Source organism: Peromyscus californicus, unplaced genomic scaffold, assembly GCF_007827085.1.
Source record: "Peromyscus californicus insignis strain IS unplaced genomic scaffold, ASM782708v3 Scaffold_1__1_contigs__length_55948999, whole genome shotgun sequence".
In the NCBI taxonomy this organism is placed as follows: domain Eukaryota; kingdom Metazoa; phylum Chordata; class Mammalia; order Rodentia; family Cricetidae; genus Peromyscus; species Peromyscus californicus.
Window position 1 is genome coordinate 24,785,641 of NW_026294492.1, and position 15,352 is coordinate 24,800,992.

The window sequence follows — 15,352 nt, forward strand, 5'->3', positions numbered from 1 at the left end:
TCACGGTACACGGACGCTGCCGAACTTGTTTTCCAAGTGAAAGAGCTCGTTTTTCTAGTAATGACTTACTCTTCTATATCGATAATTTAAGTATTTTCTCCTTAAAGCTGCTAGTACGAGCTGGCTTCAAGAGCACGTGGCAGACCTTAGTCGAAGGTAAGATGCTGTGGGACTTTATGACTTGCCTGATTAGACAAGAATCCCCGAGAAGTATGTCTATGACGGATGCTTAGATTTGCAGCTGAAATTACTGCATGAGCTGCTCTTGGTTCGGTTCTCATTCTCTCTTGGCTTTCTAATTGATGCCGCAGAAGAATTCTCTACAGTGGCAGAGTCCTCTTTGTTCTGTAAGAAGTAAAATGCACCTTATCTGTACCAGTGTTCTTACTGATATTGCGTGAATTCTTCTAATGAATACTCTGTTTGGTCTTCCGTAGCTTGTGTGGGATTATCCCAGGACTCAGCAGTATCTTCTTGCCCCGCATGAATCCATTTGTCTTGATTGACCTTGCTGGGGCATTTGCTCTCTGTATAACATACATGCTGATTGAAATCAAGTGAGTATATTGTATTGCTATCAGATGTGTTTTGATTCCTGGGGCCTGACTTTAAGGGCGTCGACAAGATGGATTTGAGGCCAGGCTTCTAGTGTCTTTGCTAATGACCTGTGTAACTTGGTCAGGTCTTATCCTCAAGTGTTTCCATATAAAAAGTTCAGGCCTGGGTGGTGGTGGCACATGCCTTTAATCCCAGCACTGGGAGGCAGAACCAGGTGGATCTCTGTGAGTTTGAGGCCAGCCTGGTCTACAGAGCGAGATCCAGGACAGGCACCAAAACTACACAGAGAAATCCTGTCTGGAAAAACCAAAAATAAATAAATTAATTAATTTTAAAAAATTTTAGGGAATCAGGCCTCAGTATTTCTCACTTGAGTTTATAATGAGGACCTGAAAAGGCTGTGATTCCTCCTGCTGGCCTGACGAGAGGCAGGCCGCAGTAAGAGCGAGGCCTAAGTCACCGCTGCTGTTGATGCTGAGAAGGAGAGGGGCAGGGGACCAGAAGCCACTTCAGAGTAAAACTAAAGCCTTTTAAAAACAGACATTACAGCTGCTTTGAGATCACCATTTTACAGCTGAATTGTCTGACCAACTTACCCTTTAAACAGTGAGGTGTACTGAAATGGATTCTTAGTTGTTAGGATCCTTTTTTACATATTTCCTAAAGTTATGTTTTTATACTTACATTGAATTCCAAGGTATTAGCTCCCCGCCTCCTGGTCGTGTTTCCTCACCTGAGCATCCTTCCCCATCACTGACAGCTCTTTCTGACATTCCCCCCAACCCCCAGCTGAGGACCAAACCCAGGGCCTTGCGCTTGCTAGGCAAGCGCTCTACCACTGAGCTAAATCCCCAGCCCCCTGACATTTTCTATGTGAGTGACTGCAGCTGCAGCTCTCCCAGAGCAGAGCACAATGCTGTGCATGCCTTCCTTCCTTTTTAGTATTTGTTTGTGTGCTGGCATCTGTGTGGCGGGGAGAAGAGGACAGCTCTGGGGAGCCCATGCTCGCCTTCCAGTTTGCTGAAGCAGGATCTCTCACATCTGCTGCATGCTCCAGGCTAGCCCATGGGTGACCTGGACTAAGCTTAGTACATAGCCAAGACTGGCTGTTAACTGTGGATCCTCCCGCTTTGACCTCCCAAATGCTGGGATTACTGGTGTGTGCCGTGACCCCTTGGAGACTTCTCTAACACACAGAGTGCTTCACTGTAGTTTTCCTGTGTGTACTCCTGCTCCTTGTACAGCAGAAACCATGCCTTATTCCTGTTTCTGTCCCCAGTATGGCAGGGAAGTAACCGTGTTCAGAATCAGCTTGTAGCCATTAGTATTTTGCTCTGTCGTGTTAGGAGAGCTTCAGAATTTGAAACACTGATGTGACATAGTCCTTCAGCTGTAATGTCACTATCGCAGATTCCTGGGAACTTTGAAATTGTTTGTTTAATTTGCTTTTTTTTAAATTCAAGGTTTCTCTGTGTAGACCAGGCTGCCCTCAAACTCTGGGTTGGCTGTGGTGTGTAGTGACCCTCAAAGTGTGGGTCACTACACACCACACCCAACTCAGTTTTGAAGGTTTTTGTTTTTTGTTTTTGTTTTGTTTTGCTTTTTGTTTGTTTGTTTGTTTGTTTGTTTTCCGAGACTGGATTTCTCTGTGTAACATCCCTGGTAGTCCTGGAACTCACTCTTTAGACCAGGCTGGCCTCAAACTCACAGGGATCTGCTTGCCTCTGCCTCCCAAGTGCTGGGATTAAAGGCATGCGCCACCACCTTTTGAAGTCTTGAATACAAGAATTTCTGAGAGAAAAGTGGGTGGAATCAGAGTCATTTATCCCTGTATCAGCCTTCTGGTGTCGGGTGCATTGAAATGGAGAGTAAAGGAAGGCTCATTAGTCTTTCTCACCATCCCTCTTCACACTCACTGATGCAGTTATTATCTCACCATCCTTCTTCACACTCACTGATGCAGTTATTATCTCACCATCCCTCTTCACACTCACTGATACAATTATTATCTCACCATCCCTCTTCACACTCACTGATGCAGTTATTATCTCACCATCCCTCTTCACACTCACTGATGCAATTGTTATCTTACCATCCCTCTTCACACTCACTGATGCAGTTATTATCTCACCATCCCTCTTCACACTCACTGATGCAGTTGTTATCTCACCATCCCTCTTCACACTCACTGATGCAGTTGTTATCTCACCATCCCTCTTCACACTCACTGATACATTAGAATTCTAAAGCTGACTCTTTGGAGATTTCTTGCTGTAGTTGTTTTTCCCTGAGGTGCACTCTTGACAGTAGTAGTTATTTGTGATTTTTTAAATTGTTTTGTTTTTGGTAATTAATGTTTGGTATTTTATTAAATTGTAAGATTTATACATTTAAGATTGACAGTTGCTTTTCTTGCAGTAATTACTTTGCTGTAGATACTGCATCTGCGATTGCCATTGCCCTGATGACGTTCGGCACCATGTATCCCATGAGTGTGTACAGTGGGAAAGTTCTTCTCCAGGTGAGGCTCTCGTTCTCATTAGGGACACGTGTTTAGTGGGAGGCACGTTCTCCCCCCAGGGAGGAACTTGGTGTGTGTTCTAGCAGATAGGTAAAATAGTAACGACTGAAGAGCCGCGTTAGCAACGAACTCAGACAGTGATCTCAGAAACTCATTTGCAGAAACTGGTTGGAATTCATTGCCCTGGAATAGTTTAGGCTCACATTTTTCTGTGTTCCTGTGACATGCAACCATAAATTGGTAATTATTTACCGCTTTATTGAATTTTAAGGGAAAACAATGTTGTTTAAGTATTTTTTTAGATAATTAATTTTTTTGGATAAATATGCTCTGCTCTGAGTTTTTTGTTTTGCTTTGTTTTTTAAATGTACATTAGTGTTTGTTTTGTTTTATTTATTTTAATTTTTTTGCCATGGTGTCAGGTCCCCTGGAAATGCAGTTGCACATAGTTGTAAACTGCCGTATGGGTGCTGGGGATTGAACTCAGGTCCTCTGGAAGAGTAGTCAGTGCTCTTAACTGCTAAGCCATCTCACTAGCCTGCTCTGGGTTTTATACATAGTCTGGTTACCCTTGGTTTTCTTTTGTTTTGTTTTCTTTTGTTTTTTTAGATAGGCTTTCTCTATCTAGCCCTGGCCATCCTGGAACTCACTCTGTAGAGCAGGCTGGCCTCGAACTCAGAGATCCTCCTCCTCTGCCTCCAAGTGCTGGGGTTAAAGCGGTGTGCACCACCAGCGCCTAGCCACCATTGATTTTTTTATTTCCTGTCATTGGATCGGCACAGTGACAAGCTGGAGATTGAAATAATGTAGACAACGTTTCCCAGAGCTAGGTGCATGTAAGTCCTGTCCTTCCTTCCATTTCTAGAACTTAGTAATGAACACAGAGGAATCCTTATGTAGTACTATGTCCTATATGAAATGTTACTGTTCTCACCATTTCCTGTATACTTTTTGTTAGTTTGTTGCCTGGATCTTTTTTCACTTCATTTTATTTATTTTTATTTTATTTACTTGCTGGCTTACTGTCTTTATTATTTGTGGTTTTTTCTTTTTGAGACAAGGTTTTGCTCTGTAGCCACGGCTGGCCTGGAACTCACAGAGATCCTTCTGCCTCTCTGTCCCGAGTACTGAGATTAAAGGTGTAAGCCAACCATGCCTGGCCGGCTATTATTTTATTTTAAGTGTGTGTACCTGAGTGTCTGTCTGTCCTCAGATGTCAGAAGAGAGCTCAGGTACCCTGGAACTGGAGTTACAGGAATTGTGAGCCTCCAGTTGGGTGCTGGGAACCAAACTATGGTCCTATACAAGAGCAATAAGCACTCTTTGGTTGTTGTGTTTGGTTTTATGAGACAAGGTCTTCCTTCATTTTCCTGGTTGTCCTAGAACACATTGTGTAGAGCAGGCTAGCCTCGACACAGAGATCCCCCTAAAGGTGTGTGCCACCACACCCCGAAGTGGTAAGGGCACTCAGCCCCTGGCTGCTTGGTTCCTTAAGTCTTGTGGGATTCTAGAGAGAGCAGCTGCTTCATGAGAAAAAGAGGATGGTGTCTTCCTCTCTGCAACCCCCCACCTCAAGCAGTTCTTTCCTTAATCTAATTTTGCTGAAAAAAAAGAAACTTCAAATGAGTGTGGACCAATTAGTGATGTTGCCCTACTGAGCCAGTGAGACCTCTCTTCCCTAAGTCATAACAGGACACATGTCCAAAATCAAAGGCTGGTTTGAAATATGTTTGTGGGTGTGTCGGGGCTTCAGAATCACTACTGCAAAACTGTTTTCTCCCTAAGCTATTCATGTTTTGTTTTCTTTTTCCAGACAACACCACCTCATGTTATCGGTCAGTTGGACAAGCTGATCAGAGAGGTAAGATGGAAGAAGTCATTTTTTAAATTATGTTAGGGAAACAGAAGGGTGGGTATGTATAATATATTCACCTCCAGAATTTTATTCCAGGGGAGTTTGTGTGTTTTGCTAACAGTAGAAGCTATAACATAGGGACCAAAGTAGAAACATTTGAGGAACTGCTCAGTGTGGAAGCCAAATTGACTCAATAAATATGGAAGGTAATGATCTCAAGATACCATGTTAGCTGAGTCAAGGATTTTTCTCACTCTGTCTTCAGGAATTGACTAAAGACAAAAGCCCACTTTTTTTTTTTTTTTTTCTTGTTTTGGTTTTGGTTTTTCGAGACAGGGTTTCTCTATGTAGCCCAGGCTATCCTGGAACTCGTTCTGTAAACTAGGCTGGCTTCAAACTCACAGAGAAACGCCTGCCTCTGCCTCCCCAGTGCTGAGATTAAAGGCATGTGCTACCACCACCCAGCTGAAAATCCACTTCTACATGCTAATCCACCTAACTTCTTAGTTGGTGGGTTATTTTCTTTTGTAAGAAAGTTCCACCTGCTAATGAGAAAGAAATCTCATTGGTTTGGATGTGACACTTTCTCAGTTCTTTGTTGTCAGTGTCCCGAAGGCCACTTCTTCCAACCCAGCTGCATGTCTCAGCCTGAATCCTGGCCCTGAGTACGTCTTTGTTGTCATGTTCCCTGTGCCTGTATATCTGGCCCTGGAATTTACTTACAGCCCTACACTCAAACAAACTTGTTAAAAAGGAGCCAGGCACACACAGCTAACAGCTAACACACACGTACACACACACACCCTACAGAAGAAACCTGGAACCACAAATGTTGGTCATAAACATGTCTACCTCGTTCAAAAACAAAAGCAGGGCAGTGTAAAGCCCAAGCAGCCTGCACCTGATTCGAGGAGTGGAGCAGCCTGGGTGAGGACTGAACAGACAGGAGATAACAGAGACCTCTGAGAGCTGATGTGAGCCCTTGGTCAGGGTGTAGCTGTGTCCTTTCTAGGCTTACAGCAAGTCTGTACTGTCATTGGTCAACACTGCTGTGTCAAATGCGGGTAACTGATAAACTGTTCTGTGCTTTCGATCAGGTATCTACCTTGGATGGAGTCTTAGAAGTCCGAAACGAACACTTTTGGACCCTCGGATTTGGCTCATTGGTATGTTTTCTACAAGTTAGTTTAGTGTAATTTAAACATGATTTTTAAAACCTCAAGTAGAATTTCTTTAAAATTTTCATGGTGGGGGGCTGGAGAGTTGGCTCAGTGTTTAAGAACACTTGCTCTTGCAGAAGACCTGAGTTTAATTCCCAACACCCACATGGTGGGTCACAGCCATCTGTTAACTCCAATCCCGGGGGACCTCAGTGTACAAACATACATGCAGGCAAAACACTCATACACATAATAATAAATCTAAAACAAAATTTTTTTTTTATATTGGGGCTAGAGAGATGGTTCAGTGGTCAAGAGCACTGGCTGCCCTTCCAGAGGACCCAGATTCAATTCCCGGCACCCACATAGTGGCTCACCATGGGTAACTCCCATTCTAGGGGATCTGACTTTCTCCTGGCCTCCTCAGGCACCAGACACACACATGGCACATAGACATGCAGGCAAAACATTCATACACACAAAATTTTAAAAAAAATCTTTTAAACATTCTCATGGAAGCTTTGATTCTCTATTCTGTTTAGTAGCATATGAAATATTGACAGGCTTAATTAGTCTATTGAGATTGAGGGTCTTTTTCTTTATCTTCTTTTTAATTTAACCTTGAAAGTACTGGAGGTTTTTGTTGTTGTTGTTGTTGTTGTAGGTGTGGAGAATTGAATCTGGGACCTCATGCCTCGCAGTTTTCCCTGTTATTAAATACTCTCCTACTATATATTTTTGTTTGTTTTTTTTTTTTGAAACATCCCATTCTGCAGACTAGGCTATTCTGGAACACACTTTTGTAGCCCAGGATAGCCTTGAGCTCCCAAGACTTTTCCCAGCCTTCTAGGCATGCGCCGTCACATTTGGCTTACATGTCCTTTTGTTTGTTCTTTTCATTGTTGTTGTTTGTTTGTTTTGAGACAAGGTTTCTCTGTATCCTTGACTACCCTGGAACTCACTGTGTAGACCAGGCTGGCCTGGAACTCACTGTGTAGACCTGGCTGGCCTGGAACTCACAGAGATCCACCTGCCTCTGCCTCTCAAGTGCTGGGATTAAAGGGGTGGTTTCTGTTGCTTATCTTTTTTTGGGGGGAGGCGGTTATTTGTTTTGTATATATGAATGCTCTATCCACATATATGATGTATGTCTGCACACCAGAAGAGGGCATCAGATCCCACTATAGATGGTTGTGAGCCACCATGTGGTTGCTGGGAATTAAACTCAGGACCTCTTGGAAGAGCAGTGAGTGCTCTTAACTGCTGAGCCATCTCTCCACCCCATAAAATCTCTTTTTTGTTGTTGTTGTTGTTGTTTTTGTTTCTCAAGACAGGCTTTCTATGTGTAGCTCTGGCTGTCCTGTAACTCGCTCTGTAGACCAGGCTGGCCTCGAACTCACAGAGATCCTCCTGCCTCTGTCTTCCAAGTGCTGGGATTAAAGGTGTGCACCACCACCGCCGGGCCCTGTTGCTTGTCGTTATGCCTTCCTGGACTTTAAAATGAGGAGTAGCTTACATAGAGCAGCACTTAAAAACGCATGGGGTTCTAATGAGGAAGTGTTGTCTTTCTCTTGGCTCTGCTGCCAGCTTAACCTCCCCCACCCGAGGTCTCTACTGTTTCATTGTTCTCCTTCTCCTTTTTAAAAAATATTTATTTATTCATGTATATAAGTGGCCTGTCTTCATGCACACCAGAAGAGGGAATCAGATCCCATTACAGATGGCTGTGAGCCACCATGTGGGTGCTGGGACTTGAACTCAGGAACTCTGGAAGAGCAGTCAGTTCTCTTAACCGCTGAGCCATCTCCCCAGCCCCCCAGTTCCTCTTAATGTGGGCCTTTGTCCTAGAAAGGAGCTGTGCCTGGTTAGTTTTGTAAGGTCACAGGGCTCCAGCTACTGCAGAGCTTCGGATGCCATTGCGGACGCAGTGTCTAGGGCCTTTCTCAGGTGGCATGTCTAAGATTCCCAGTCAGTGGCTGTTGTTTACCTGCTTTGGGGTTTTTAGGTCAGTTGGGGTCTGGTGCCTCCTTGTTCTTCCCCGTCACAATTCTGGCACCTTTCAGGACGTAGAGCTTATGCTTTCGATTCATAGATTCCATAGCACTTTAGTTTCAACACACAGTTACAGGCTTTCGGTTTTGTTGTCATAGTCTGTTTTTGTGAAAATATTTGGGTGTATGTATGTATGTATGTATGTATGTATGATGGTACTGGGGATCACACTCGGGGCCTTGTATATGGTAGACAAGTACTCTGCCACGAAGACACGCCCTTGGACTCCCCAGTATCTATTTTAATGGCTGCTGAGTTTTGTGTAAATATCCTCGAATTCTCTTATGAGTCCCCTAATGCTCATTTAGATTGTTTTTCATTTTTCCTATTTAAATAGGCTATGATGAGCAGTTTTTGAAATAATTTTTATACATACCTACATGATTTTTCTTTTTCTTTTTTCTTTTTAATTGTATGTGCATTGGTGTTTTGCCATGGGTATCAGGTCCCCTGGAACTGGAGACAGTTATAAGCTGCCATGTGGGTGCTGAGAATTGAACCCAGGTCTTCCCAAAGAGCAGTCAGTGCTCTTAAACACTACCAGCCACCACCACCCCATGATTAATTTTAGAGTAACTTTTAGCCAGGCATGATGGCACATGTCTTTAGTTCCAGCACTCAGGAAGCATAGGCAGGTAGACCTCTGTGAGTTCAAGACCTTGTCTCAAAACAAAAGAAAACAATTTCTAGAAGTGAGTTTTGTGAATCATAGAATAATCAAATTTTTACAGCTTTTAATACAAACAAAATATCAAACTGCCTTGCATAATGACTGTACCAACCAACACTCCCCTACTGTGCATTTTCATGTGTATGTGTATGTGTGTGGTGTGTGTGTGGACAGGTATATAGAGGCCCGAGGTTGATGTCAGGTATTTTTCTTATCATTTCCTAACTTACATATTGAGGCAGGGTCTCTCATTTGAACCCAGGCTGGTCTCAAACTCACAGAGATCCTCCTGCCTCTGCCTCTAGGTGCTGGGACTAAAGCCATGAGCCACTGCACCCCATCTCTTTTCCTGCTCTTTGAAATTCCATTTAATTATCAGCTCTAGGTCAGATGCAATTGTCTTTTCAAGTCTTCAGCCACTGTAATGGAATCCTAGCTTTTCTGTATTGCCACGCTGTACTTTCCCAAGTGCCAGGGTCTCAGATGTGCACCACTGTGCCTGGTTTATGCACAAACCTGGATCAAACCCGGGCCCTTGCTTGCATTCTGTCAGCTGAGCTGCATCTAGTCTGTCTTTTAAAGGGTCACAAATCATTTCATTCACCTTTTACATTGATAAGTACCAGTAGTGAATAGCAAGATGCTATGTTATTTCTTATTTTAAAGAAAATACCAAGTACCAATCAAGTTGTGACTAAATTAGAATTTTCAGTCTTATAATTCTAAGCAGTCTGTTGTTTTTCCCTCTTTCAGGCTGGATCAGTACATGTAAGAATTCGACGAGATGCCAATGAACAGATGGTTCTTGCTCACGTGACCAGCAGGCTGTACACACTTGTGTCCACTCTGACTGTTCAGATTTTCAAGGATGATTGGATTAGACCTGCCTTACTGTCTGGGCCTGTGGCCCCCAACGTCCTGCACTTCTCAGACCATCACATAATCCCAATACCTCTTTTGAAGCATACTGATGACATGACCCCCGTCACGTCAACACCATCCAAACCTACCAGCCCACCTCCGGAGTTTGCATTTAATACCCCTGGGAAAAACATGAGCCCAGTTATCCTGAACACACAGACAAGGCCGTATGGTCTGGGTCTTAATCGTGGATACACACCATACAGCAGTGTGCTCAGCCAAGGACTAGCAGCTCCAGGAATTGGAGCAGGCCAGGGCTTGAGGCCCACCTTCCCACATGTACCCAGTAGGTATGGAAACAGCAGGACGGGGCAGCCAAGACCTTGAAGGACTCTACCTTGTCGTTATGGGGAATGTCAACTCCTAGGCTTCTCATGTATTTCGTAATCCATCCTGCATCGACTGTTCACCCATTTAAGTGTCAGATTACTGCAGGTTAGTTCATATTTCATTAAACCTATAAACTCTATTTTTGTAAAATGCTCTTGTGGCAGTGGGGTCTTTGAAAATGCCATGGGTGTTGAGTAGGCTTCCTTCAAAAAGCCCGTTTCTCTCAGCCGGAATGTCAGCTGTTTTGTAGCCGCCCACAGTGTGGTGTGACCCCACCTCTAATGGGAAAGCCAAGTGGGGTGTGCATCCACACTTCACCAACAGTACTTCACTCCTCCAGAGCTTCATGTGTGCTGCCCATTTCAGGAAGTGGAAACCAAGTGTCCATCTGAAAAGTCAAAGTCTCTTTTGTAGCTTTTCTAAGCTTAATTGCTACGTTTTTTGAGATCCTCCTGAACCATTTTTTGTTAAATAAAAAGTAAGCGTTTTTATTGGGAATTGTGAGACATAGTCTACTACCTAGCACAATTGAATTCTTTTTACTAGTCTTTTGAAGCAGGGTCCTTCTATATAGACCAGGCTGGCTTCAAACCCATAATCCTCCTTCTTCAGTCTCCCAAGTGCTGGGATTGTAGGTTTTGAGCCACCATACAGGTATAGTCTAAATTTTTAAGTAACAGGTTTTAAATAAAGTTTTTTTCATTTACAAATGTAGTACATTTGTAAATAGTCCACTATTCTCAGTGTTTTATTTTGGTTACAAATACTAAACTATAGGTAACAAGGAATGAGTTATAAAAAAATTCCAGTTTTCCATGTTACATTTAGTCGGTTGTCCATTGACTTACAATAGCCATACTTTGGTTGTAAATGAGTAAGTTTATTAAGTCAAGGTAAAAGAATAAAGAGCAAGAGATATGAAGATAGATAGCAAGACATCATCAATTGGGTGCTCAAAACATCAGCAGGATCCTACTGGGGCAGGCCCTGAAAGGCAGCTGGCTGGAGTTCTTGTAGAGTCTGGGCAGAGCAGTGTCCCTTCTAGTGAGGATTCCAAGTGGAGTCAGATAGCAGCAGAGATGAAATCATCTAATGAGAGGCAACCGCACCCGACAGGCACCAACTCGAGACGGTAAGGCGGCCAGCTACAGTTCCTGATCGAGCTTCCCATGTCTGAGTGTGCAGCTTCTCCCTCTGTGGGCACTTCTGTGTCATGGGGCAAACAATTGTAACCTCTCTTGGAAATGGCTCGCCTAGCTGTTCTCAAGGACACGTGGTTTAGCCTTGAGCTGGTTTGTTTTTGTTTGTTTGTTTTTTTCTGTTTTTTTGTTTGTTTGTTTGTTTTTTCGAGACAGGGTTTCTCTGTGTAGCTTTGGAGCCTGTCCTGGAACTCACTTGGTAGCCCAGGCTGGCCTCGAACTCACAGAGATCCGCCTGGCTCTGCCTCGAGTGCTGGGATTAAAGGCGTGCGCCACCACCTCTGGACTAAGCCTTGAACTGTTTTGCTGTTCTCCTTCCCCATCACAATGTCAGAGGGCCAGTCCATTGAATCGTGATCCTAATTAGTCTTATCAATTAAAGCCAGGAGTCAGATATTGGGGTAATAACCTGGAAGATCAGAGAAGCAGAGCAGCAGCCACTAGAGACTTCTTACCTCTACGAATCCTCAGACCAAATGGGCCTGAGATCCTGTCTCCACCCGCCTTATATTCCTGTCTCCACCTCCTGATTGTGCTGGGATTAAAGGCATGAGCCCCCCTAGTGCTAGGATTAAAGGTGTGAGTCACCACCACTTGGCCTCTATGATTGACTAGTGGCTAGATCCGCCCTCTGATCTCCAGGCAAGCTTTATTTGCCAGAACACAAACAAAAATATCACACAACAGTCCACCCCCAGACACGGGGCCTTGGAGGACGCTTTGAGACAAACATGTTTGGGTCTGAAATGGGAGTGGGGGCAACCCTACTTCCACAGCAGCTTCTTAGTGAGCTTAAACAAACACATGGCAATTTACTGACATATGTACATTACATAAACACTGACAATAATGGAATTCTGGGCTCATTTTAATAAACTAGCTTTAAAATTTTTGATTTTATGAAGAAAACGTGTGTGTGTGTGTGTGTGTGTGTGTGTGTGTGTGTGTGTGTGTGTGTGTGGTTTTTGTTTTTCGAGACAGGGTTTCTCTGTGTATAGCCCTGGCTGTCATGGAACTCACTCAGGCTGGCCTCAAACTCACAGAGATCCGCCTGCCTCTGCCTCCCGAGTGCTGGATTAGAGGTGCGTGCCACCACCACCCAGTAGGTTGAGCTGCTTTTGAACTGCCAACTTTTGCTTGACACAGATGCCCGTTTGGGGCTGGTAGACGGCTCAACAGATACAGATGCTTATCACCACAGAGCCCAGTGACCTGACTTAGATCTTCCATCCTCTGGAAGGAAGGAGAACGCCAACTCCCACAAGCTGCCCTTTGACCCCGCATGTACACCATGGCATCCACACCACTTACATATATACAGATCAGTGTTTGTTCGTTTTAAAGAACACCTATCCTTCAAGTTTGATAACATTTGTCATGTGAGAAAGTACTCTATTCACTCCAAAAGTGTTTTCATTAAAGCAGTTGGATTAAATAGCACATATGAAGTTTGTTCTCTGGACAATTTTAGCTTATTTATTTGTAATTTAGTTGTCACATATTCATCAGTACTTGTTGAGTCTATAGGCCGGGTGCTGTACTAAGTACAGAGGAACACAGAATATCAAGTTTTCGTGACCCAATATGCTTAGGGTCAAGGAACACGAACATCAGTTGAAGGGCATCCAGATGTCCTAAGTGGAGAGCTGAGACCAAACGTGTTTCTCAGTCCCCTTCTCCTTCTTGGTCATGTTTGACTTCCTTCCGCAGGATTTTTTATAAAAGTATTTTTAAATTGTATTTTATGTGTATTAGTATTTTTGCTGGCATGTTTATGTGCACCGCTTGCCTGCCTGGTACCCATGGAGGTAGAAGATGGTGTTGAATTCCCCTGGAACTGGAGTTACAGATGGTTGTGACCCACCTTGTGGGTGCTGGGAGTCAAAACCAAGTCCTCTGGAAGAGCAGCCAGTGGTAATAACCACTGAGCCATCTCTCCAGCCAGCTTCTCCAAAATGTGTAACGATCCACTAAATGTAAAGGAGTCTCTAAAGTACTTGGTGGCTTTGGGTACTTTTAAGTAATTACTAGCGTAAAGGTGCCTTTAATAACACTAATATCATAGTCGTCAAAATCCCACCCAATGAGCCTTGCTTCTTGCAGAAAAGTTAGCTTCGATAACACATGACCAAGTTTTCTCACCAGTGATGCATCTGGTAAAAACTCTTTAGTACTAAAGTCAAAGAATACTAATTGTTTAAGATTCTCAAATACAGTCATGAAGGAAAGCCATCCATCACTGCTCACACAATTCCCTGCTAAATCCAACTGCTGCAGGTTTCTCAGAGGATTCATCTCCAAAAATGCACCTGGGTGAAGAAATAAGTATGTTAATTGGAAGGAAGCCACATTTAAAATGAAATGAGTTCTGTACACACGCATGAATCATTTTTCCATTTTAAGATGACCGTGTGTAGATCAGTGGTGTGCCCCAGGAAGAAAGAATTCCTACAGACAGCCTGTGTCTGTGCCTATTAGATTTATGAATTCTGTTTCCTAATGTCTAAGATCATCAATGATAAAGGTGTACAGAAGGCAAATGTAAGTGGTGTGTGTATTTTATCTTAGTCCCGATTCCTCCCAGAAGTGGAAAGTTGATTAAACATTGAGGTGGGAGAGATGCCATTAGATATTAAGGCATTAAGATTGGAATCAAACAGGCAATATTAGGCCCTTCCGTGTTTGTAGAAGTAAAGCTACTTAACAGTTTTATCTTTGGGTGAAGGATATCCCTAGCTGTAAACTTAAGTAAATGAGAATCATCTAGAGAGGGCTTCAATTTTAAGCCTTCCTGGCCTCTTCTGGGAAATCCTCAGCTCCCTAAAAATAGAATACTCTAAAGGGCCTCCTACACAGAGGAGGGGGATGTCTTCTCCTGCTGATTCACAGAACACTCCAGGCCTTTGCTGTTTATTCCTTATTCCCCTATACCCTGTACAACTGCACTGGAATCAGGCAAATCCTGCTGTATGGGAAAAAACAAAAACAAAAACCTTTGACCATACACCCACACACACCTCTGATCCCAGTACCTGAGAGGCAGGGACAGAAAATCATGAATTCAAGGCTGGCCCAAGCTACCTAGAGAAATCCTCGTCATAAATAAAAAAGGAAGAAGATGCTCCTTTTGTTAGTTAGTTTGTAGTGGTGGTGGTGTTTTGAGACAAGGTTTGGCTAAATAGCCCAGGCTATCCTCAAACTCACTGCAATCCACCTGCCTCAGCCTCCCACAATGCTACATTCATAGGCTGGAGTCAGCACATTCAGGTTTGTTAGACATTAAACTTGGGGTTGCTTGGGAGATGCTTGTTACAACCTTGCAGAACAAGGGTTGGAGGTTCAGTTTGGACTCTTCTTTTTTTTTTTTTTTTTCTTCTTTTAGCTTTTTCAAGACAGAATTTCTCTGTGCAGCCCTGGCTGTTCTGGAACTCACTCTGCTGTAGACCAGGCTAGCCTCAAACTAAGAGATACGCCTGTTTCTGCCTCCCAAGTGCTGGGATTGAAGATGTGCGCTACCGCCAGCCGGCAAGTTTGGACTCTTAAGTAGGAAGAGATGGAAAAGACACTGTGAAGGTCCCTCTCCACAGTCTTCGTAAGAAGCCTGTTGTCCCCACAAGACAAAACACCAGATCTCTGCAATGGCACAAGTCTATGATTCCAGAACTCTGGGAGCCTGAGGCAGGGGACTGCAAATTTGGGTCAGCCTGGGCTACATAGTGCTAACCCCTGTCTCCAAAAAAACCCAAGTCAGGGCCGTGGCAAAGGTTAGCAAACTAAATAAGGAAAGCCGTTGCCATCTTTGATTTGGCCTGCAAGTTAAGAGTGAGGTCTTGTGGGACCAGCCTGCGTGGGCTGAGGCTAACCCAGGTGTGCACTGAGCGGTGATGCTCTTAGCCACCTTCAGGAAGCCTGTTGGCTCTGGTGAGGAGGTCTGAGAATTAACAGGCAGATATCTTGCGCGGCCCCTGTAGTTTGCTATGACACAACACCTGGTGCTCGCTTCAGAGTATCTTCAGCCAATGTCAGTCAGGACTTTGATCGCCTTTGCCAATTTTAGTCTAGAAAGTTCCTTCGGCTCTTCATGAC

General features: G+C 43.8%; 2 protein-coding genes and 1 long non-coding RNA gene across 4 annotated transcripts in view; 2 read left to right on the forward strand and 1 right to left on the reverse strand.

Moving 5' to 3' along the window:
- Slc30a6 (solute carrier family 30 member 6) overlaps positions 1-10,220 on the forward strand; it is a 30,999-nt gene extending 20,779 nt beyond the window's left edge. Inside the window, exons 9-14 of the mRNA XM_052746257.1 lie at positions 108-156; positions 438-557; positions 2,977-3,079; positions 4,893-4,940; positions 6,032-6,100; positions 9,570-10,220. Coding sequence (XP_052602217.1) covers positions 108-156; positions 438-557; positions 2,977-3,079; positions 4,893-4,940; positions 6,032-6,100; positions 9,570-10,064 — 884 coding nt within the window. The 3' untranslated portion in view covers positions 10,065-10,220. The remainder of the gene's footprint in view (positions 1-107; positions 157-437; positions 558-2,976; positions 3,080-4,892; positions 4,941-6,031; positions 6,101-9,569) is intronic.
- LOC128115513 (uncharacterized) overlaps positions 1-12,166 on the forward strand; it is a 117,463-nt gene extending 105,297 nt beyond the window's left edge. Inside the window, exon 2 of the long non-coding RNA XR_008220188.1 lies at positions 11,532-12,166. This is a non-coding gene — a long non-coding RNA (uncharacterized LOC128115513). The remainder of the gene's footprint in view (positions 1-11,531) is intronic.
- A 668-nt stretch (positions 12,167-12,834) lies between these two features.
- Positions 12,835-15,352, reverse strand: part of Nlrc4 (NLR family CARD domain containing 4) — a 39,732-nt gene continuing 37,214 nt past the window's right edge. For both annotated transcript variants that reach the window (XM_052746251.1, XM_052746252.1), the window contains exon 9: positions 12,835-13,575. In XM_052746251.1, coding sequence (XP_052602211.1) covers positions 13,283-13,575 — 293 coding nt within the window. In that variant the 3' untranslated portion in view covers positions 12,835-13,282. The remainder of the gene's footprint in view (positions 13,576-15,352) is intronic.